The sequence below is a fragment of the Crotalus tigris genome, unplaced genomic scaffold (genome assembly GCF_016545835.1).
Source record: "Crotalus tigris isolate CLP2741 ecotype Arizona unplaced genomic scaffold, ASM1654583v1 scf7180000017545.3456711, whole genome shotgun sequence".
Taxonomy (NCBI): domain Eukaryota; kingdom Metazoa; phylum Chordata; class Lepidosauria; order Squamata; family Viperidae; genus Crotalus; species Crotalus tigris.
Genome location: NW_024096464.1, coordinates 2740133 through 2763570, shown reverse-complemented (window position 1 = coordinate 2763570; position 23438 = coordinate 2740133). Strand labels below are relative to the sequence as shown.

At 40.6% G+C, this 23438-nt stretch overlaps 1 protein-coding gene across 5 annotated transcripts in view; it reads right to left on the bottom strand.

Annotated features, from left to right (window-relative positions):
• The window catches only part of MAP3K9 (mitogen-activated protein kinase kinase kinase 9), a 48853-nt gene that overhangs the window by 3872 nt on the left and 21543 nt on the right, over positions 1–23438 (bottom strand). For 2 of the 5 annotated variants that reach the window (XR_005555615.1, XM_039334232.1), the window contains exons 6-11: positions 16117–16357; positions 14640–14762; positions 12550–12706; positions 10531–10643; positions 8822–9625; positions 3043–3536 (exon numbers count right to left, since the gene is read on the bottom strand). Coding sequence is in view for 4 of the 5 variants with exons in the window: in XM_039334232.1 (XP_039190166.1) it covers positions 3064–3536; positions 8822–9625; positions 10531–10643; positions 12550–12706; positions 14640–14762; positions 16117–16357 (1911 nt within the window). In the remaining variant the exon portion in view is untranslated. Of the gene's footprint in view, positions 1–3042; positions 3542–8821; positions 9626–10530; positions 10644–12549; positions 12707–14639; positions 14763–16116; positions 16358–23438 lie in introns of those variants that run through there. The other 3 variants (XM_039334261.1, XM_039334242.1, XM_039334252.1) reach the window with 3 other exon arrangements.

The following is a 23438-nucleotide window of genomic DNA, read 5'->3' as shown; positions in this document are numbered from 1 at the left end:
CCGTACACCCCACTGGTGAATCTGCCCTGATATAACCCTGCATTCATTTACCCATCCAAAATAGCTGACTTCTGTAAAATAGCTGTAAAATAGGCAACTTTGAAACTCAAGGCTCTTTATATCTCAACAGAAATCATAGTAGAATGCATGCTTTATAGGACATTGGCAAGTTCATTATTTGTGAGGAATCAATCACCCAGAGTGAAGGGGGGAGTCGAGGGGGCAAATGATAAAAGGTGTAGTACAACTTTGCCCCTTTTATATATGAGCTGTACTACAAATACAGTGGGACAAAAATGTATTTAGTCAGCCACCAATTGTGCAAGTTCTCCCACTTAAAAAGATGAGAGAGGCCTGTAATTGTCATCCTAGGTCAGTGGTTCTCAACCTTTTTAATGCCGCGACCCCCAACCGGTCGTAAGTCGAGGACTACTCAACCGGTCGTAAGTCGAGGACTACTCAACTGGTGCAGCACCATTTGCAGAATGGGACTTTTGGCGGGCTCAACAGGGCAGAGACAGCCTGGACAATTCCTATTGGCTTTTGAAAGCCAATAGAATTAGACTCTATTCAAGAGAGTCTATTCTATTGGCTTTCAAAAGCCAATAGAATAAAAGGGAGTAGCACAGCTAAAGAGGAAAAAAATGGTGGACTGCGTTGTTTGGCAACCCCCGTGAAATGGTCGTTCGACCCCAAATGGGGTCCTGACCCACAAGTTGAGAACCACTGTCCTAGGTATACCTCAACTATGAGAGACAAAATGAGAAAACAAATCCAGACAATCACATTGTCTGATTTGGAAAGAATTTATTTGCAAATTATGGTGGAAAATTAGTATTTGGTCAATATCAAAAGTTCATTTCAATATTTTGTTATATATCCTTTGTTGGCAATGACAGAGGTCAAACGTTTTCTGTAAGTCTTCACAAGCTTGGCACACACTGTTGCTGGTATGTTGGCCCATTCCTCCATGCAGATCTCCTCTAGAGCAGTGATGTTTTGGGGCTGTCACTGGGCAACACGGACTTTCAACTCCCCCCAAAGGTTTTCTATGGGGTTGAGATCTGGAGATTGGCTAGGCCACTCCAGGACCTTGAAATGCTTCTTACGAAGCCACTCTTTCGTTGCCCGGGCAGTGTGTTTGGGATCATTGTCATGCTGAAAGACCCAGCCACGTTTCATCTTCAATGCCCTTGCTGATGGAAGGTGGTTTGCACTCAAAATCTCACGATACATGGCCCCATTCATTCTTTCCTGTACACGGATCAGTCGTCCTGGTCCCTTTGCAGAGAAACAGCCCCAAAGCATGATGTTGCCACCCCCATGCTTCACAGTAGGTATGGTATTCTTTGGATGCAACTCAGCATTCTCTCTCCTCCAAACACGACGAGTTGTGTTTCTACCAAACAGTTCTACTTTGGTTTCATCTGACCATAGGGCATTCTCCCAATCCTCTTCTGGATTATCCAAATGCTCTCTAGCAAACTTCAGACGGGCCCGGACATGTACTGGCTTAAGCAGGGGGACACGTCTGGCACTACAGGATCTGAGTCCCTGGCGGCGAAGTGTGTTACTGGTGGTTGCCTTTGTTACGTTGGTCCCAGCTCTCTGCAGGTCATTCACTAGGTCCCCCTGTGTGGTTCTGGGATTTTTGCTCACCATCCTTATGATCATGTTGACCCCACGGGGTGAGATCTTGTGTGGAGCCCCAGATCGAGGGAGATTATCAGTGGTCTTGTAGGTCTTCCATTTTCTAATTATTGCTCCCACAGTTGATTTCTTCACACCAAGCTGCTTGCCTGTTGCAGATTCAATCTTCCCAGCCTGGTGCAGGTCTACAATTTTGTTTCTGGTGTCCTTCGACAGCTTTTTGGTCTTCACCATAGTGGAGTTTGGAGTGTGACTGTTTGAGGTTGTGGACAGGTATTTTTTATACTGATAACAAGTTCAAACAGGTGCCATTAATACAGGTAATGAGTGGAGGACAGAGAAGCCTCTTAAAGAAGAAGTTACAGATCTGTGAGAGCCAGAAATCTTGCTTGTTTGTAGGTGACCAAATACTTATTTTCCACCATAATTTGCAAATAAATTCTTTCCAAATCAGACAATGTGATTGTCTGGATTTGTTTTCTCATTTTGTCTCTCATAATTGAGGTCTACCTAAGATGACAATTACAGGCCTCTCTCATCTTTTTAAGTGGGAGAACTTGCACAATTGGTGGCTGACTAAATACTTTTTTGCCCCACTGTAGGTAAGGGGCAGAGCTTGCATTATGAGGTCAAAACCCACAATATTGTCAACTTTTAAAAAATGAAGGCTTCCTGCAGATAGCCTAGAATCCCCCATGCCTACAATATTCAGACTCAAAAGAAGTTTCATATGCATACAGAAAAGGAGGAGGAAAAAAAGGGGAACAGGAGAAGGAGGATAAGGGGGAGAAGAAGAAAGAAGAAAGAGGACGAGGAGGAGGAGGAGGAGGAGGGAAAGGAGAAGGAGGAGGAGGAAGAGAAGGAGAAGAAGGAAGTTCAGCACAGGAATGTCCAACTGTGGCAACTTTAAGACTTGTGGCTTCAACTGCCAGAATTCAAACTGGAGAATTCTGAGTGTTGAAGTTCACAAGTCTTAAAGTGGCCAAGGTTGGACACCCCTGGTTTAGAGCACTGAGAGAAAAAAACAATATATAGTGTGGCAAGAGTGCTAGTGCAGGATCATTTTTACATAATTTCCTGCTCTGTAACAGTGTATAAACACTGATGTCTACTTTTGCAAATTATCATAGTATTCTTGAAAATCAAGAACAGAGGCTTAGATGTATCGCATTGCTTGTTGCAGTTTGACAAGGACTACAAGAAACCCCAGAAAAAGAGTCAGCAACTCTGTGTAGCTCAGCCACATGCAGCTATAAAAAAGGGGCCTCCCCAATACCAGTTCTGTAGTGGGCCAAGAAATGTGATATGGCCTCAGCACCAACTTCCTACTTTACCTGTCTTGAAAGTGCATTCTTAGTGCAAGAAGTAGAACTGAAGCAAAAAGGAGCTTACCAGCCCCTTGTGGATTTCATGCTAGGACCAAAATTCTTGCTTGAGTTCATATGCTGTAGATTTATGTGTTCTGAGTTCTGTTCTGCAAAGCGGCACTGTGCTGTCCTGATTCTGACCTTCAACATCCATGTCCAGCAGTGTCCGTTCCTCTTCAGGCAGTCTTACATGAAAAGAAAGCAGCGCGGACTGCTCTTCAACTGTGCTGCTACTGCTGGCAAAGCAGGAGTCCATGTTACTAGGAGTTTCAGTACTGGAGCTATTAGCAGAGGATTCACCCCTAACCTTACTTGGGGATGCAAACCACCAGGGATCAACTCGCTGCCTGTTAGCTGAAGGGCGTGGCCTAGGTAGGAATTCCAAGGTCTTGGGTCTCTCCAACAAGGAATCCTGTTGAGCACTATAACGCCTGGGGGTTGGAGGGAAGATGAGGTTGGGATCTGGAAGTCGAGGGACTTCATTTGGACCCTGACTTGGACTGGGTGCTTTTATTATACCTATTCTCTCACCAGGAAAAAAAAATCACAAACAGAAGAAAGGAAGGGGGAGAGAGAAGAAAGAGAAACCAAACAGTTAGACAGCACTGATGAAATGAGGCATTGGGATCATTTAGTATTTAAATGCTGTATTAGACAGAGGAAGGATTCAGTTCACATAGGAGCTACGGTGACTGTTATGCTGATCCCAGCAAATCTGTATGGCAAATGCAAGTACAACAATAGATGACCAGTTATACAGTCACCATATATCCAACATGCAGCTTTATGTCTCTTTTGCTGGAATTATCTTTCCAATATGGACAACTTCGCATTAAACTCTAAAACCAAATTTTATAGGTAGTAAAGACAGAGAACAGCACATCTATACTGAAAAAGAAAGATTTCCATTACTGTTTTAAATAGAATGGAAGACTACTTTTATCCTTCCTTGCTTTAGAACTGCTGGGAACATTAGCCACTGCGTTAATAAAAGCAACCTAAAACAAAAAAACAATAATATAGTAACATTTTCTCATTAATTCTTATTGTGTCTAGATACTGCATCTAGATTTCAGGGTAGCACAGAGGTTTTTTTTTTATTATTAGAAGGTGGAACCTTTGCTCAAAAGCTCATTTTTTACCAGTAATTTCACAGTTCAAATGGGGCTTCCTTCCAAACAAAGATGCAGTGTCTATCTGTAATTAGCCTATGAGTCTCTTGAAGTTTAAATTGTTCTTTAACTGTATTTGAAAACTAACACAGCTTTTTAAGAGTATGCATTGATTATCCTTGTTATTAACATTTATTTGCATACTATATACATCAAAATTCAACAGGATACAAGCTATGTAAATAATAGTGTTTCTATCATGCATTATTAAGAATCCTGAACAGGTGCACAAAAGGACTGTGAAAACTCAAAAAGGAAAAAAAATGCTTTGGAAAGGCTCTCACTTTGTACCAAGTGGCAATATCTTAAATCAGGTACGTCTTTTCCCAGGACTGCTTTGCAGCTGCAGAGAACAGGTCCTGGGAAACGGCATTATTAGTTTGAGACACAGCCAGCAGGTGCCACATGAGTGCCCCATTCTGCTGAAACACCTTCTTCTCTTGGAAACCAAAATACTACACAGCATAGTGTATGTATGTAGTATGTAGTATATTGATGTAGTTTTAACTGACTTAAACCTCTTAAAAAAGACAACAAAGAAATGGAAGAGATTTATTTTGAGTCTCTTTCAGTTATAGATACAGAATTTTTTTTCTCTAAATTGATTATATCCAGACCATTTATAAAAAAAAATTTGTGAACTCTTTAAAGAAAAAGCTATTTCTTTTCAACTGCAACTGTAATTAATTTAAAAATTATATATTTAAAATAGTATTAACAGTGAAGTCTATACCATTTTTATTTTTCCTTTAAATACAGAAATTAGAGAACTTTTTCCTACCTTACTAATATACCCAAAATAACTTCAGAATAACCAGGTTATGGTATCAGTTTTATGCAATAAAATGACAAACTTATAGCTATATATTTCAAATGGAAAAAGTAATATTTTGTGAGAACATAAAAATTTCATTTTATCGTAACCCTTATGTTTTATTGTAATATGCATTTTAATATATTTTAAGAAAATGGACAAAACTAGGGTGACATGGTATTATTTGCAAGGGCATGGTTAGAAACCTTTAAATATCTAAGTATCTATATCTGCAGCCTTAAAAACTGTAAATTAAAATACTGTCATTTTCAGTACTGGGACAGAATTATTTATTATTATTAAGGTTGGGTGCACAATCTGCCAGATGTTTAGAGTCGATTTGGCATTTTTATCCATCTATAAGTTCTTCCCAAGACCTGAGATAGGTAGTTGTTTTTAGATGGTGTTAAAGGTATTCTCATAATATGAAAGCTGTTTAAACTAAAGCTGTTTTTTGGAGTTGACTGGTGTGATTTTGCCAATATCATTGGCATTCAAGTGATGCTCCAGATGCTTTGGGATTGTACCCAAGACACCCTTTGCTTTTGTTAACAATATGGTATACTAGTTTCAGTACATCTTTTTCACTGTTCTTCAGATACTCTTCCAATGCTTTTTTTCCTTCTTCAACTATTAGGTGTATTTGTGAGAGTCCATGCCCACCTATTTTCCTTGGTAAATAAGAGTCTGTCAACATTGCTGTGTGAATGAAGGGCATGAGTCATTGTCATTATTTTTCTGATCTTCCTATCCAGGGCTTATATCTAATGACTGGAACTTTCCAGGTGTTAATTGACTTGATGACATTTCCTCCACTAAGTTTGGACTTTAAGATCTTCTCCACTCTCATGATGTATTCACTTCTAACCTTCTTCTTGAGTTCAATTGGCTTGATGTTCTCAGCTTGAAAGATGTCTAGGTATTTGTAGTGATCTTCTTCATTCAGATGCCTGAAATTATTTCCATGAGGCATCTTGACTCCTTCAGTTTTCACTATTTCCCCGTTTGATGGTAAGGGTAGTACATTTATCCAGGCAATGGCAATACCTTGGCTATATATACTGACAATGTTTAGCAGCAATTCTATTTCAGATGGTATTTTTCCATATAGCTTCAGATCGTCCATGTAGAAGAGGTGGGATAGCTTGGCAGATGCTTTTGATGTCTGATAGCCATAGGCAGACTTGTTTAGCATTGTTTACAGAGGAATCAATGAAGTGACAAACAGTAGTTGTGAGAGTGATTTTTTTGAAGATTTCTCTGTTAATATTTACCTCTCCTAGTCTATAACTCCTGCCAAGGAATTGTGTCTTCCATGATGATATTGATCTTAGCACAACGTTTCTGATATTTCTATTGACTCCTGTCAATAGAATAGGCACTTATCTAATCATGTGGCAGGGAGTCAAATGCTTTCTTATGATCAGTCCATGCTACATTCAGGTTGGACTTCCTTCTCTTGCAGTTTTCCAAAAATTGCAGACTTTCCTTCTCTTGCAATTTTCTAAAAACCACCTTGTCAATTAGGAGTTGATCTTTTGTTCCTTTTGTTTGTGATAGTTTACATTCTACTCAGATAGAAACGGTTTGTTTTCAAATAGATGCTGTTGGATTGCATCAGCTACCAAACCAGTTAGCAATTTCAAAGTTGTTGGCAGGCAGGTAATAGGCCTGTAGTTGCTTGGTGGTGTCCCTTTTGCTGAATCTTTCATTATCAGGTAGGTTTTGCTGAATTGTAACTAATCTTCAATTTCACCTCCTGGCAGTATGTTATTAAACTGCTTGGCAATGTGATGGTTCAGACCAGTCAGCTATTTCAACCAAAACCCATGCAGTTCACCTTTACCTGGTGCTCACCAATTCTTGGTCTTCCTTGCCCTTTTCTGTATCATTTCTGCTCTTATTACAAGTTATTTCATTTCAGCTTTTTTTCTTTCCACCATCTTTACCCAAACTGCATTCTTGTTATTTCTTTAGGGTGTCCTATAGCTGCACCCAGAATTGTAATGTTTCTTTTTCATCAGGTGTTGACTGGTTCACTGCAGTCTCTCCATTGATGGATTGGTAGAAACCTTTATTATTTGACTATAGTGTGCAATTTAATTATTTATTTATATCCCACCTTCATCAATTTTATAACGAACTTAAAGCTGCAAACACGAGCCTCCTATCTGCTGATCTTCTTGGCTATGGTTATTATTAGCTGCTTTTATTATTTTCAGTGACTTCTTGGTTTTCCTTATTTCTAGGTGATATATCTTGATTAGGCATTCTTTGGCTTTCTCATTCTTAAGCTTCTTTTCTTTCACCTGTTCTAGCTTGCTTGCATCTGATCTTAGCACGCTGACCTTGTTTTCTAATCTGATCTTCCATTTTACTGGGTTTTTTAATAGCTTTTTTCTTGTTGATTTTGCATTTAAGGTATTCAGTTAAAACTACAGCTGTGTTGTACATAAGTTGGTTTGTTTCTTGCAGTGAACTGGTGCTTATATTTAATATACAGTATTGGCATCCAAGGCGCCTGAAGGCAGGACGAGAAGCAACGGATGGAAACTGATCAAGGAGAGAAGCAACTTAGAACTAAGGAGAAACTTCCTGACAGTTAGAACAATTAACCAATGGAACAACCTGCCTCCAGAAGTGGTGAATGCTCCAACACTGGAAGTTTTTAAGAAGCGACTGGGCAGCCATTTGTTTGAAATGGTGTAGGGTTCCTGCCTTAGCAGGGGGTTGGACTCGATGACCTCCAAGATCCCTTCTTCTTCTTCTTCTTCTTCTTCTTCTTCTTCTTCTTCTTCTTCTTCTTCTTCTTCTTCTTCTTCTTCTTCTTCTTCTTCTTCTTCTTCTTCTTCTTCTTCTTCTTCTTCTTCTTCTTCTTCTTCTTCTTCTTCTTATTATTATTATTATTATTATTATTATTATTATTATTATTATTATTATTAAATACTTGTGGTAGCTGCTTCTTGGAACAAGCTTTAATGTGACCAACTTTGTTGTTTTTGTGCTGCCCAACTACTTAGTTACTCTTTATTTCAGTTCCTCTTGTTTTATTTTTAGTTAGAGGGCTTTGTTATTATTATTATATGGAGAGAACAAATCTTTGTTAAACCCATCAACCCTAATATATCCCAAGAAATCAAACAGTTTTGGGATTTTTATAATGTAGTTGTGCCAAAGAATGAAATAGCTTCCTTGAGATTTAATGAAATTGTCGGTCTAATATTTGTTATTTGCTTTTAAGATAATGTGTTGTCTTAATTAAGAAGCAGGGAACATCTTTCTGCTGCTATAAAATATATGCACATTCATTCATTCATCTGAATAATTTGTGCCACTCGTTAGTCATATTAGCTCAGTTTGGTTAATTCACAAGAGAATTTTATCTTTTGGTAGGATGTAGAATTCAGCAAAATAAAGAAGCAATCTTGAGTAGAAGAAAACGTTGGGAACACTAAAAAAAAGATGAAGTAATAGAACAGTAGTTGTAGGGTTTCTTTCTAAAGCATAGAAAAATGTGTGCAAGAAGTAAAATCATGCTAAAAGGAAGCTAAATAGGAAGGGAAGTTAGAACCAGAAGCTACAAGAAAAAGGTAAACCTGCTAGTATGAGGAAAGATGAAAAGAAGTTGGATAAAGGTTTCCTTCTTTCCTTCAGTACCTATGAAAGTCTTCTCTACTGATCAAATTGTCTGTACAAAAATAGCTTATTTTTGTCCTTCAATCTTATTTCAGAATCAACAGCTATTGCAGAAATGCAGTGGCAAGGACATTTATGTTCTCACTTTGTATGGAATATAAAAATGAAGAAGGAAAACCTACCTGTTCCCAGCACTCCCGATGGAGAATTACTGGAAGAATCTCCATTAGGAACGAGATCAGCCAGTTTTATGGCACCATCAGAGGGAGTGCGCCTATGCTTCTGCTGCTGAGCTTCAGAGGAAAGAGTCACATGTGTGGGTGTCAAAGACTGGTTGGGATTCCGTTTGAATCTCTCAACTTGGATATTAACTAGTGGGTTACTAACTACTGGCAAGGGAGCCTTCACTGTCACAGGACTAACAGGCATCTCATATACCACAATTTCATCACTGTCTGAATGAAGTAAAGAACGGGTGGAGTTACATTCAGAAATTGAAGACAAAGAGAGTAGAGTCAGAGAACTGGATGGTTCGCCTAACAAGAATGTGGGTTCCTCTTTCCTGAAGATCTTCCTTGAAGGTGGGCTTGTACTCCTCCGAGACAGACCAGCCCGTTGGAAGATATTTTCACGTTTCTTTTTTTCTTCCTTGGACATATCCTGATCTTCCTGGGTTAGCAGCTGGCACTTGCCAGCTTCCAAAAGATCAAAACCAAGGCCAGCAGCAGCCAACACAGCCCCACAGCCTAGAAAGGCCAATTGACATTGTTTATACTGGGAGCCCCCACGTTTGAGACTGTTGGTGGGAGTGACCTGAGGAGTGCTTGTGGAAGAGTTCACTGGAGTAGTCTCTTCATTAGGATCACTAGACTGGTTATCCCAGTCATCATTCTTCTGAAATGGGATGCAGAGGTATGATTGGTTAAATCCAGGGGATTGCTGCATCTTGCTCCCTGTATCATTCAAAGAATCATTGTCTTCATTGTCTGAAATACAGATGCATAACCACAAAACCTTTTTAACCTCTATATAATAAATACATATTGGTTAACTTTGCCACGTGTGTATCTTGAAAGATGGTAAAACAATAGAAATCTGAATTTTGAATAGAGTGCAAAATATCGGAACTCTGTTCATTCAAGGAAGTACTTCAAAAGGCTACTTTTGATTTGACAAATCCTCTATTCTTTCTTATGCAACTATATTGACTCACTTATCTTTTAACAGACAACAGTTCTAAGAAAGCTGTATTTTGTAGGTGATTATCTAGGACAGAGGTGCTATTCAACTGTTATAGATAAGGCTGAATTCCCTGCAATGATCAATTACGTTAATTGATCCAGTTTGCTGAGAGGGCCTAGGAACACACTCAACCGGTTGTTTTCACTATATTTCCTGGAAAGAAACAATAATAATGAGCTGTATGTTTGTAAACTCCAGACTTGATTTAAAATTATATGTATAGGATTGTTACTAAAATACAGACTTTAAGCTGCAAAAGGGAATTAACTTCTGAAATCACACGCTCTTAAAAAGTTTCATTGGCTATTAGTTTAATTTATGTGCACAAATCAAAGATTTTTCTTAAAAGCCAATAAGATGTTTTGAATCATTTGTTCTATATTAAGAGCTTTGCTCAATTTTTTTCCCAAGGACCCCAAATTTCTAATAAGCATGACAGTTCTGGGGGAATGGGGAAGCTAAATATGTCCCAGCTTGGCCAATGAAGTAAATAGACTGCTAAGTGGAGTCCTTAAAAAAAAAGTCATTAGAAAGAGATATTTGAGAGGGTTTTGATTCTTTATCACAAATGGTGAAATAAAGCAAAATAAATAAAAATAAAAAATAAAATAAAAATAAAGCTATATATTTAATTTAATGTATACTTTACCCATCTCTATTAGACTTGCAAATCCGGGAAAAGGGACTATTGTTCGCTGGAATTTTCCAAGGTTTGGAGCACTAGATGACCACTGTCTAGCGCCATCTGCCAGGGACTTTAGGCTAAAATATAGAAAGAAAAACTAAATAAATGCAGCAGCTTCCTTGCTTGCTTTTGTCCATTTTGACACTCTATACATTAAACATTAAAATTATTTGACACTCTATAGATTATACATTAAAAATGAAATTCACTCCAGTTATCTATTTAAACATATGAGTTTTTCCTTAGCATAAGCCCTGACATAATACAATACAGTACAGTACAGTACAATACAATACATAGATACAACCTCAACATAATTAATTTGTTAATAAAATCCAATCTGATTTTTATTTCAGTCAACCATCAATGATTATGATAATGGTACTGATAACAATATTGGTTATTCAGGATTTTGGAATGCCTAAACAAATTAAAAAGTCAAATCTGCCTGAGGAGAAAAAAAGAATGGCACTAAGTTAAAAGTGAGAAAGAAATATTGCTATGTGTTTGCATGCATAGGGAAAGAATATGATAAAGTGAAGAAGCTTAAATTCTGGGGGGGAAATTGTGAATGTGACGTTTAAGGTCCATACCTAGATAAGCAGGGATTAACACCAGATAAGCAATCAAGCAAAAAGCAATACTCTAATCAAGGAACTACCAAGGAGAAAACCTCACCCACTCCCAGCTTTGGAAGGAGAAGCTAAAGGACAAAATTGGTAGGAGTCAAGAAAGGTCCAACTTAAACAAAATAAAATAAATAATTTGCACACATATATAAAAGGAGTAGAGCCTGAATCATGACTATTTTCACCATTTTTATCGAAGTATCTGATCTTGGCTCCTCCACTGATATAATGCAGATAATTTGCTTGGAATGTATGTATGTATATATGTATGTATGTATGTATGTATTATAGAGATATGGTCATGTGTTACTACCGCTCATCGTTTAATGAGCAGAAAGACATCTCTTTTTTTTCCACTGTCTATTCATCACATTTCTGTATGCTTCAGCCTCACTTGAGCACTAGTCAGTTTCTTCTTGAGTAAAAAAGTATAGGGCAGATTTACTTTTACAGGCAATCTCAACTTATTTCCATTTTTTAATGACCATTGAAATTACAATAGCCTCAGAAAGCATGACTTATATTTATGATTTGTACCTGTACTTACATCATTGCACCACCCCTTCAATCATGTTGATCACACTTTGTGAACTTTTTGTGCTGACTGTCAGCAAAAAAAATGCACTTTTGTTTAATGACTGTGTGATTTGCTTAACAATCACAGTAAAAAATATTGTAAATTCAGGCCTGACTCGATTTAAGACCACCACCATTTACAATGAAAATGCAGGTCCCAGTGTGGCCGTAAATTGAAGACTACCACTCATGAAAATGATAGATAGGATTATTCTAACACTTTCCCAAAGCTTAAAAAAAATTAGGAAAAGAAACAATGATTGCCTAGCAATCATTTCCACGAAATTGGAGATACCAAGAAAAGGTCATGAAACATGTCTTCTTCACTTTATGTTTTTTTCAGAACAGTGTTGCATTTTCTAAGTTGCTCCTGCCTTCCGCCTATTAAAATCATCCAAGGATATTGTATTCAAACTTTGTTTGTGGAAGAGTTCATGTGGTTGCATGAAAAAATACTTGATGAAAATTTAAACCATACATTTCCGGGCGTACTTTTTACAGCTACTCGTTAAAAAGATATTGAACTGCCTTTCCAATTCTTTGGAGGTTTTTCTTGGTTACATTTTCAGAAATGGTTTGCCACTGACTTCTTCCTAGGGCTCAGAGTCAAGGTCCCTCAGCTGGCTTTAGGCCAAGGGCAGGACTAGAACTGACAATGCCGTGATTTCCAGACTGATACCTTTAACTACTACATCAAACCAACTCTCTCTATACATATATTATACCCAGCCAGATATACATTGAAAACTCATGATACAGTAGCAGATGTGTTTCTTACCCATCCTCACTTGATGTTAGCTCCTTACTGCAAAAAGTACCTGGCCCCCATGTCCGACCCTTTTTCTTTTGGCTTCTTTTTTCTTCTTCTCCTCCTTCCTCATCCTTCTGGAACACAGAGCTGCGTCCCCAGGTTTTGCTGCTTTCACCAGGGGTTACTAAAGTTGCAACGCAAGATTAGAGGAAGAAAAAAAGTAAGCATTATACAACAACATTGTAATAAGTGACATTTTGTACATTATAAACTACGGAGGACTTATTTTTGAAAATTTACAAATCATAATTTCAATTGTTCATAGACATTCTCACCCAGCTTAGCCAGGGAAAAGACTTTTCATAGAGAAGGCAGCCATTCTCTCTCTCTCTCTCTCTCTCTCTCTCTCTCTCTCTCTCTTTTTTTTTTTTTTTTTTTTTTTAAAGATGCATATTTAAGGAGAGAACATTTCTCAGGCAAGTAAAACTCAATCTCAAATAATACAATGGAATAGCAAAAGATTGCTGCAAGAAGTTGAGAGAAAAAAAAAAAGGATAAATGTCCAAACATACTTATTATGCTCTGCAAATGGAATAGAGGTGAACATATTCTTGCTGCCGAAAGCCATGGTCTTCTCTCTTTTTTTTTTTTTTTATAAAAAATGCTGCAAATAGGGCCAATTACAGCCAAGGATAGTAAATATGCTTTATTTCTTCAAGAGAAATGATCTCTATACTTGATTAAAGGTCAGACCACTTTACATACATCCATTCCAGCTTTTTTTTTTAAAAGCTAAATAAGACATCCTATTCACCTCTGATAGATCACACCAAGCTTGCGACAATCAGTTCGAAAGTGATGCACTGGGCTGGGGGGAAAACTTCTTTAAAAAAATAAAGCAAAACACATTTATGTTCCATCTGCATTAAGAGAAGTTGTGAAAATAATAAATCAATGTTGCACCATGTAGTGACAGACAGAATAAGAAGCAGAGGCTGTATGTTAGTTAAGATGTAAGTTTTATAGATATGTTCTTCATGGCTTTGAGAAATAGATAGCCTTCTTGTTTTGATGGGATACACAGTCCAGAATGCTTGCAGAATTAGTATTGTTACTAGAAGTTAGGAAGCTGGTATCAGAGAACAGGTTTAACCCCTTCGACAGACTACTTGTGGCTGTTCTTATATAGGGATAAGTTAGTATCAGGGATCCTCACACTGGCAAATTCATATTTCATTAGTGTAATGTCATATTGCTACAAATAATAACAACCACAATTTACATTTTTGACTCCGTGACTTTTGGTGGTCTTTTCAGTCTGAAAATAAAAGCCAGTGCAAAATGCAATAGCAAAATTACTGCATGCTGTGTTTAGTCATTGCTGAATCATACTGCTGTTAAAAGAATTACATAATTGTCAATTTGCTTTTGGCCAGCAAACCCATAAAGCTTTGTACAACATAGGAGCAAAACACAAAATAGAATGACTGGCTTGGCCACCATAATGATTGCCCTAGGCACTCCTGATTATGGTACACTCGTTGAATATTCATTTGACATCAGTCAGAAAGAACTCTGGAATGTTCTCATTCTGTAAAATAAAATGCTCAAGCTCCAACTCATATTAATAAATGTTGTATTTGCCTTAGTGTTTAGAGAATGATAATGAAAATTCTCATTTTTACTATTTACATGTTTTACTTTACCATGTATATATTTATTGTATTCCATCTATATTGATTATACACGATAGTGTGTATGTGCGTGTATGTATATGTATATACCCCCCCAAAAATTTAGATATCTCTACACCACTTTTATAGATTCTACACCAGCTCTACGCCAGCTCTTATAGATATTGTGCCTTGCAATGCACATGTGACAGCTTTGCACATCTATTTAAACCCATAATGTTAAGGATAAAATGGCAGAAAGATAGAAGCAAGCAATGAGCTGTTAAAAATGAATTATAATGAGACACAACAGCGCCATCAGGATTAGCTATAAATAAAACTCCCCAATATAGAAAACAACATGGTGTCTTTATTTAAAACAGAAATTCACAGTTTCATTTTGGCACTGGATATTTTTTATAAATTGCAACTAAAATTTCTTACACTGGATGGCCCTGAGCCTAGGAATGATAGTAGGGCTGGCAGGAGGACTGGCACAGTTGTTGATCAAGTTTTTTCTTTTATCCATGGTTGGAGATGCCTGCACAGTGAATTTGTGCTGGAAATCTGTTATGGAAGGAAATGTATTAAATATAATCATTAGTGACGTAATGCTTACACTGAAAAGATATACAGTGCGGTACTGTATCATTCACATATATACTTCAGTCTGCTAATTTCAGTTGAGAATTTAGTGTTAATCCTGCAACATTGCCAATAGAAAAATTATCTGTTTTCCAATTATTAAAACATATTAGAGCCATGTCTTCTTCTATATCATGGGTATCAAATTCGCCACATCACATGACGTGTCACGATGTATTGTGACTTTTTTCGCATTGCTGGAGCTGGGGTAGGTGCGGCTTCTGCATGATGCAACCGGCCCATGGGCCAGCAATTTAACACTCCTGTTCTATATCAAACTTATTATGCAACATGTTACACCGATGAGTTAGTTAATGAAACAGTAAAGTACTTTTTCTAGAAAATACTAGGGATCTACGGTGTATTAAAATTCATCTCATGCTGTAGCTTCAATAAGCTAATTCAGAAGAGAGGAAGGAGAAGCATTGCTTTGATGGGAAAATGCTGCTAATTTTGCACAAGTTCCATATCATAAATGCTTATTTGGGATGTTCAAAATTAAAGATTTTGTTCCAGCAAAATTCAGCACTATTTTGAAAATATTTCCATTAGACCTGGACCAAATCAGAGACAGTCTACTTTAATTTTGGCTAAGGAAACAGTTTTTTTCTGTGTCTGACTTGTTAACATTGCAAAGCCACAAAGATCAATAACATATTTAATTTTTATAGAATGGTATTTTATTTTGGGGTAAATTTTTGGAAGTGAAGGTCAACTAATAGGAACTTTTCAATACTTTTTTTTTAAACTATACATTCTATAACATTTTTGGTTGAAGCATTTGAAGACCCAGTTTATCTTATATGCGGATCAAAACAATTCCAATTTCAGATTGATATTTTGTATAAATTTGAAAGAAGGTCTTTCAATCTTACTTGTTGCCTGGTAATCAAGATCTATCCCTTAATTAGAAATCTGCCAAATTACAGGAGATTTCTTTACAATCTGATTTTTGTTTTAAAAAGTAACATAGTTGGTAGTACCTAGCTGCTTTGGGCTGACTCCTAAAACTAAATAGAATTGAATCTTATTAATACTTTGATGGGAGACTACCAAAGTATATTAGAATTATAGGGTTGACCAAGATGTCTCAAAAAGGTTTGTAACTTTCACACTGTTGCCAAGGGAACAATTTAGGCCTACAAGGTCACCAGAAGTCTAGCTTGAATTAAAGAATGTTTTAATTGCAATCAGATAATTATTCACACGTTGTATATTTTCATAATAAATCTGGAAGGAAGCAATCATTACTTTATTTTGTTTTTTCTAAACGCACCAGAGGGAAGACTGATGTGATTGCCATCTTTCAACTTGAGCCGATTTTTCCTGAATTTGCCCATGCGTTTTCTTACACGGGGCTTTTCCTGGCACAGCTGGTGGATGATTATATTGAGCTCTCTTTCCAAAATACCAATTTCTCGCTCTGCCAACTCCTGCTCGCGTTGCCGTAGTAGTTCTTCGTAGTTTTTCTGTTGAACTGCTGCTTGTTTTAACTCTTCTTCCCATGTCCGCAGCTCCTACAAGAAAACAAGTTCCAAACCAATCTAAAAACTGAGGTAGCAAAATTAGGCCTTCTATAAACTGAAAGGCTCAGAAAACAAAACAAAACATTTTGAATGTGCATGTGGTAGTTAACAGATTTTCAATACCTATAATTTGAATGATTAAAGATCAGTCATATGAATGAATTGTTTAATTTTTTTAATCAGAATTGTGTTAGCTTTATCTCTAAAATCAGCCAGGAATCAAATTTCAAAGCAACGACAGGTAAACTTCTCTTACCATCCACAACTGTGCCTGGAATTATTGCAGTCATTTTGCAGGTCACCCATGACCTGACTTGATTTTTCAAATATTTTTGTGATAGTTGTAAAGTGACTCAGCAAATACGTGGCTATTAAGCAAATCATGTGCCTGTTAAGCAAGTCACATGATTGTTAAGTGATTCTGACATATCCAATTGCTTATTAATGCAAGCCAGTTGCCAAGCACCCAGAATGTGATTGCATGACACTGTGTGTGTGTGTGTGTGTGTGTGTGTGTGCGCGCATTCATGCAGCAATCATAAAGTTGGGGATGGATTGTAATTTTTTTTCAGTTTGTTGTAACTTTGAACAGTTGTTAAGTGAGAACTACCTGTACAGTGAAAAATAAAAAAAAAAACTAAAAGAAATGTTCATACATTGAATGGGAATCAGATTATCTAGCTAATTATAAAATAATTAGAGTAGAAAAATAACAAGCAGCGGAATTATTACTTTTCATCAAGTCTGTATTCACTGGACCATTTGTCTGAGCTGCCAAAATCCAAACCACAGAAGTTCTCTGTATTTCTTTGGCTGCCAGCTAATGGCGATTCAGACTCTGCAGTTCACTTAAGTAGCACTTCATTAAATAGCTCCAGAGATTAATTAGCAGATATGAAAAAGGTCTTGTACTTTAAATATTTAGCTATACTCAGTACCGCCTTTCAAATTTGATACTAAGCCCTTTTTAAACTTCTCTCATGTTATAGATCTTGATAATTTTATTGTCATGAGCTTTTATTTTATTTTTTTAATTTTAACCTGTTAAAATAGGAAGACAAACTTTCTAATAGAATCATAGCAGAAATGGTTATCTATGCCATTTAGCCCAACCATGAACTTCTTTCACTGGGTTATCTACATATACAAAAAAAAAAAAAAAAGAACTTGAATGTATGTGTAAATAAATAATAATTAAGACAACTGTTTATGTTGATTTTTTAAAATTATGTGCCATCAAGTTGTTTTCAACTCTTAGTGTTATGTCCCGAGCCTTTGCAAACGGCTCGGGCGTTTGCAGACAGTCCCGGGCAGGTGCAAAGCTGCCCGGGACCAGACAGGCTGTCGCCAGCGCCGTGCGCATGCGCGGGTGCTGGCGCGGGAAAAGTAACCCATTTACCCGGGAGTTGCCTATATAAGAGGCTGCGAGGCGTTTGGGCGAGGCTGAAGCCATCTTCCTGTAAGCTGAACGCTGAATAAAAGAAACTGAGAACTCCAGCTGCTTCTCGTGTCTGTTTTCCCGCCAAGGACGCAACACTGGCGACGAAGGTGGGATGCCTTGCACTACCTGGAAAGGAAAAGTGTAAGCTTACCCAAGGAGTCCTGAGCGGCGGAAGAGGAACGGCGTCGACTCGGCAGCTGCCCGCCAATCCGGTGCGCATTCGGGGGTAGGCTGGCTGATAGACCCGTCTCCTGAAGATCCGAAGATGGCGAAAATCGGAAGGCTTTCGGAATTCGACGTCTCACATCCAGAGCGGTGGGAGTCCTACGTATCCAGAATGGAGAACTACTTCAAGGCAAACCAAGTGAGGGAAGATAGCTTGAAGGCCGCCACCCTGCTTTGCGTTTGCGGCCAAGACGCCTTCGAAATCGCAGAAAATCTTGTAGCACCTGTTCCAGTAGAGTCTGTAAGCTACGCAGACCTGAAGAAGCTGCTGAAAGAGCACTTCCACCCCAAGGTGTCCGTTATCTCATGGCGCCACACCTTCGAGCAGAGGGATCAACGGTCCGGTGAAACAGCCAAGGAATACATCGCCGCGCTACGGAAGGCCGCCAAGCCCTGCGAGTTCAAGGACCTCGAGGAACGACTGAGGGACCGATTCGTGTGCGGGCTAAGGCATCGAGAGCTACAACAGAGACTTTTTGCCAAGGAAGAATTATCCTTCCAAGACGCCTTAAGGGAAGTCACCGCAGAAGAAGCAGCAGGCGGCGCCATCAAAAACATGCGGCCGATCAGAAACAGTGCAGAGGGTGCGTCCGTGCACCAGGAAGACGTCCGACGAAACTCCGAGGAGGATCCGGACGAGGAAGTCGACCGTCTACACCCCGCGAAGGAAGAGAACCAGAAGGGAAGCTCTTCGGCTCTGCTCAAGTGCATCGGCTGTGGAGGTCGCCACAGGAGAACCGACTGCAAGTTCCGCTCCGCTACCTGCCGGGCATGCGGCAAACAAGGGCATATTGCAGCTGTGTGTCTGAGCCGACGAAAGGCACAACCCCAAGAAGAACGCCTGAAAGGTACCAGATTCCCCAGCCAGAATAGGGTAGGGTTTTGCGCTTCGCGAAGAAGCATCTGTAGAACAGGCACACACAAGCCCATGAAGAAAAAGCTGTCACTCAACGTGAAGCTACAAGGGGTTCCATTATCTATGGAACTAGACACAGGGTCTGCCCTGTCCATCATTTCATTGCATACATTTAGGAAGATTTGTTCCAGTAGTGGGTCTAAGGCCAAGTTAAGGCCTTCTGATATTGTATTAACAGATTTTCAGAACTCAAGAGTGTGTGTTAAGGGGGAGGCCACCCTTAACGTGCAATACAAGAGCTTTGAAGGTCCACTAGACTTATTAGTAGTAGGGGGTGAACGAACGAGTCTCATAGGACTCGATTGGTTTGAGGCCCTGGGGATACACGTCACAGGACTCAACAGCTTACAAACACTCGACCTACAGGAAGTCTGCAAAGAATTTGCAGATGTTTTCAGCCCCCAGCTGGGCACATTCAAAGGACCACCTGTGTCCTTAAAGCTAGACCCCACTGTCACTCCCATTAGGATTAAAGCAAGAAGGGTCCCTTTTGCTTTAAAAAGTAAGATTGACACTGAACTAGACAAACTAATCCAACAGGGAATCCTAGAACCTGTTGATTCCAGCCCGTGGGAGACCCCCATTGTCACGCCTCTAAAGGCAAATGGGGACATTCGCATTGTGCTGATTACAAATGCACACTCAATAAGGCATTGCAGCAACATGCCTATCCTGTTCCTGTGGTCAGTCACATCCTGGCCTCTCTCAAGGGGGGGCGTGTTTTTGCAAAGCTTGACCTAGCTCAAGCATATCAACAGCTGCCTGTTGATGATGATGCTGCCATAGCTCAGACCATTGTGACCCACAGGGGAGCCTTTAAAGTAAAAAGGCTACAGTTTGGAGTAAATGTCGCTCCTGGGATTTTCCAAAGCGTAATGGAAAACACACTACGAGGTATACCAGGGGTCTGCCCCTACTTTGACGATGTCTTGATTGCAGGAGACTCCACACACATTCTAGCTGAAAGACTTAGGGCTGTCCTGTTAAGATTCAGGGAATCAGGCCTCAAGCTCAGAAAAGACAAATGCAAGATCGGGGTGCCTTCTACTGAATTTCTGGGATTCAAAATTGATGCTGCTGGGATTCATCCTGCTGAATCCAAACTAACTGCTATTTTACAAGCACCCAGGCCAAAGTCTAAGGCCGAACTTCAGGCCTTCCTAGGCCTCCTGAATTTCTACAATTCTTTTCTTCCACATAAAGCTAGTGTAGCTGAGCCTCTTCACAGGCTACTAGACAAACAAGCTGTGTGGCTGTGGTCACAAGCACATGAGGCTTGCTTTAAAGAAGTCAAGGCCTTGCTCACTTCTAACAGTGTTCTTGCACATTTCAACGAGTCTCTTCCTGTGTGCATCGCTTGTGATGCATCCCCCTACGGGGTTGGAGCTGTCCTGAGTCACCTCAGGTCTGATGGAACTCAGGTTCCTATTGCATACTACTCCAGAACACTGTCTTCTGCCGAGCGCAACTACGCTCAGATAGACAGGGAGGCTCTGGCTGTTGTTGCTGGAATTAAAAAATTCCACGATTTTCTATATGGCAGGCATTTCACGGTCTTCACTGACCATAAGCCTCTGCTGGGACTGTTTACCACACGTAAGCAGACTCCCCACATCATTTCCCCTAGAATGCTTAGGTGGTCTATTTTTTTGTCTGCATATGATTTTTCATTACTCCACAAGCCTGGGAAAGAAATGGGCCATGCTGATGGCCTCAGTAGGTTGCCTCTGCCAGTAGTAGAAGCTGACCCCGCGCCAGCTGTCAACATTCTATCAATCCAAGCCTTGCCCGAGCTCCCTCTTAGTGCCAGGGATGTTACCGCTGAAACAGGTACAGATCACACACTTTCACGTGTCCGCTCCTGGGTCCTGTCCGGGTGGCCTGAGCACTGCCCTAGTCCTGAGTTTCAGAGTTTCTGGTCCAAAAGAAACGAACTGTCCCTTTCTCAGGGTTGTCTGCTTTGGGGAAACAGAGTTGTCATTCCCACCTCAATGAGGACTAGGGTCTTAGAATCCCTCCACGAGGGTCATCCTGGCATTGTTCGTATGAAGGCTCTTGCACGAAGCCACTTGTGGTGGCCTGGTTTAGATAAAGATATTGAGGCTAAGGTGCACGCATGCCACCTGTGCCAACGATCTCGCCCAGAGATGCCCCAAGCTCCTGTGCATAGATGGGAGGAAACACAGTCCCCATGGTCTAGGGTGCACATTGACTACGCTGGGCCCTTTCAGGGCCAGTTCTTCTTGGTCCTTGTTGACAGCCATTCAAAATGGCTTGAGGTTGTGCCTGTCTCATCCACCACCACTGCAAAGACTATTCAGGTACTGAGGGGGATTTTTGCTGCACACGGGCTGCCAGATGTCATTGTGTCCGACAACGGCCCTCAATTCACCTCCTCCGAATTCCAAGCTTTCTTACAGGCAAACCTGATTCGTCATGCCACGTCTGCGCCTTTTCACCCGTCCACCAACGGTATGGCTGAACGCATGGTGCGCATCGCAAAGGACGCCTTGAAGAGACTCACCTACGGGGACTGGCATCACAGGTTGGCTGACTTTCTCCTTTCTTATCGCACCACACCGTCCACTTCTACAGGGAGAAGTCCAGCTGAACTTCGTTGGGGGCGCCAACTTACTACTAGACTTGACCGGTTGCATCCGGACAGACTGCCTTCATCTACCTCACATCCTAGGGCACCTAGACAACTACTTGTGGGTGCCCCGGTTTGGGCTCGCAATTACGGGCCTGGTCATACATGGGTCCCCGCTTCTGTGTCCAGGATCACAGGTCCTCTCTCCTACGAGGTTGCCCTGGACAACGGTCGTGTCCTGCGTCGGCACATCGACCAACTTCGCTCTAGGCGAGACTTTTCTGCTGAGACTCCTGGGTCTTTTCCAGGGGGGGAGGGGGACCCTTTGGAGCAAAGGGAAGGGCACGAGCTGCTGCCCATCTCCACTGAGGGAGCCACAAACGGCCCATCCCAGGGTTCCGCGAGAGCTCCGAACAGGAATTCCATGAGCTTACCTAACTACCAGGCATCCACGCCTACTCCAGCCAGGGAGTCACCCCGGGGGCATACTCACTTTCCACACACATCACACAGCACTCCAGCAACGGAGGATACCCGGGGGCATCCCAACAAATCATTCCCCGCAAGAGAACTGGCACACAATTCCCAAGGTTGGCCTGACCTTACCCCAAATCCTACAGGGGGTCAAACATACACAGAGTTAGTCGAGGAACCAAGTCCCGACTACAACAACCCTAGCACAAATCAGGGAACACCTGAGTTTTGGGAAAGTACAGAAACCCACACGAGCCCGAACACAGAATGGGGTTCAGGGAATGGACAGCCTCCTGACAGGTCTTGGACTGACCTAGGAGGTTCTACAGAGACGCCCAGCAGCGGCTATCACTTCAAGGGGCCTGAGGGTCTACAGCTAGGTAGGTCAACCAGGTCACAAAGTAACAGAAGCCCTGGCCTGACGAGCCCGGTGGGCAAGCAAGCAGGCCAGGCATCGGGGCACAGTCCTTGGAAGACACCAGGACACAATAGAGAGAACAGGCTCACGCCTCCCTCCAGTCAGGGGACTTATGCCAGTAATCCACAGCTAAGAAGGTCACAGAGAGCAAAGAAATCTCCCAAGTACCTAGAAGACTACATAACATTGCTGGCAAGGCAAAGGCCAGTAAACAGTGGGAGCACTGGGGAGCAAAATGTCATATAAAATAAATGTTGTATGTTGGTAGTAGTTTTAGCCCGGGGGAAAGGGGTGTTATGTCCCGAGCCTTTGCAAACGGCTCGGGCGTTTGCAGGCAGTCCCGGGCAGGTGCAAAGCTGCCCGGGACCAGACAGGCTGTCGCCAGCGCCGTGCGCATGCGCGGGTGCTGGCGCGGGAAAAGTAACCCATTTACCCGGGAGTTGCCTATATCAGAGGCTGCGAGGCGTTGGGCGAGGCTGAAGCCATCTTCCTGTAAGCTGAACGCTGAATAAAAGAAACTGAGAACTCCAGCTGCTTCTCGTGTCTGTTTTCCCGCCAAGGACGCAACACTTAGCAACTATAGATTTTCTCCATGACAATCTTGTCCCTAACCAGGTCTTTCATCACACACTCACCATTACTGTAACTGAGTCCATTCGTCTTGCTTCTGGTTGTCTTCCTCTTTTCTTCTACCTTTCACATAAGGGCTTCTCCAGAGCACATAAGGGCTTCTCCAGATAACTAGGCCCTCAAATATTGTATAGGGTAATTTGTGCCTGGTTATTTGTGCCTTGAATGAGAACTCTGGGTTGATTTGTTTGATGAGTCATCAATTTGTTTTCTTGACTGTCCACGTATTCTCAGGAGTCTTTTCTAATACCAAAGTTCAAAGCGATCAATACTTTTTCTATTTTTCTTCTTCAAAGTTCAACTTTCACTTCTATAGCTTGTCACAGAAAATGCCATGGCTTGCATTGTTCTGATCTTTGTAGAGATAGACACATCGTA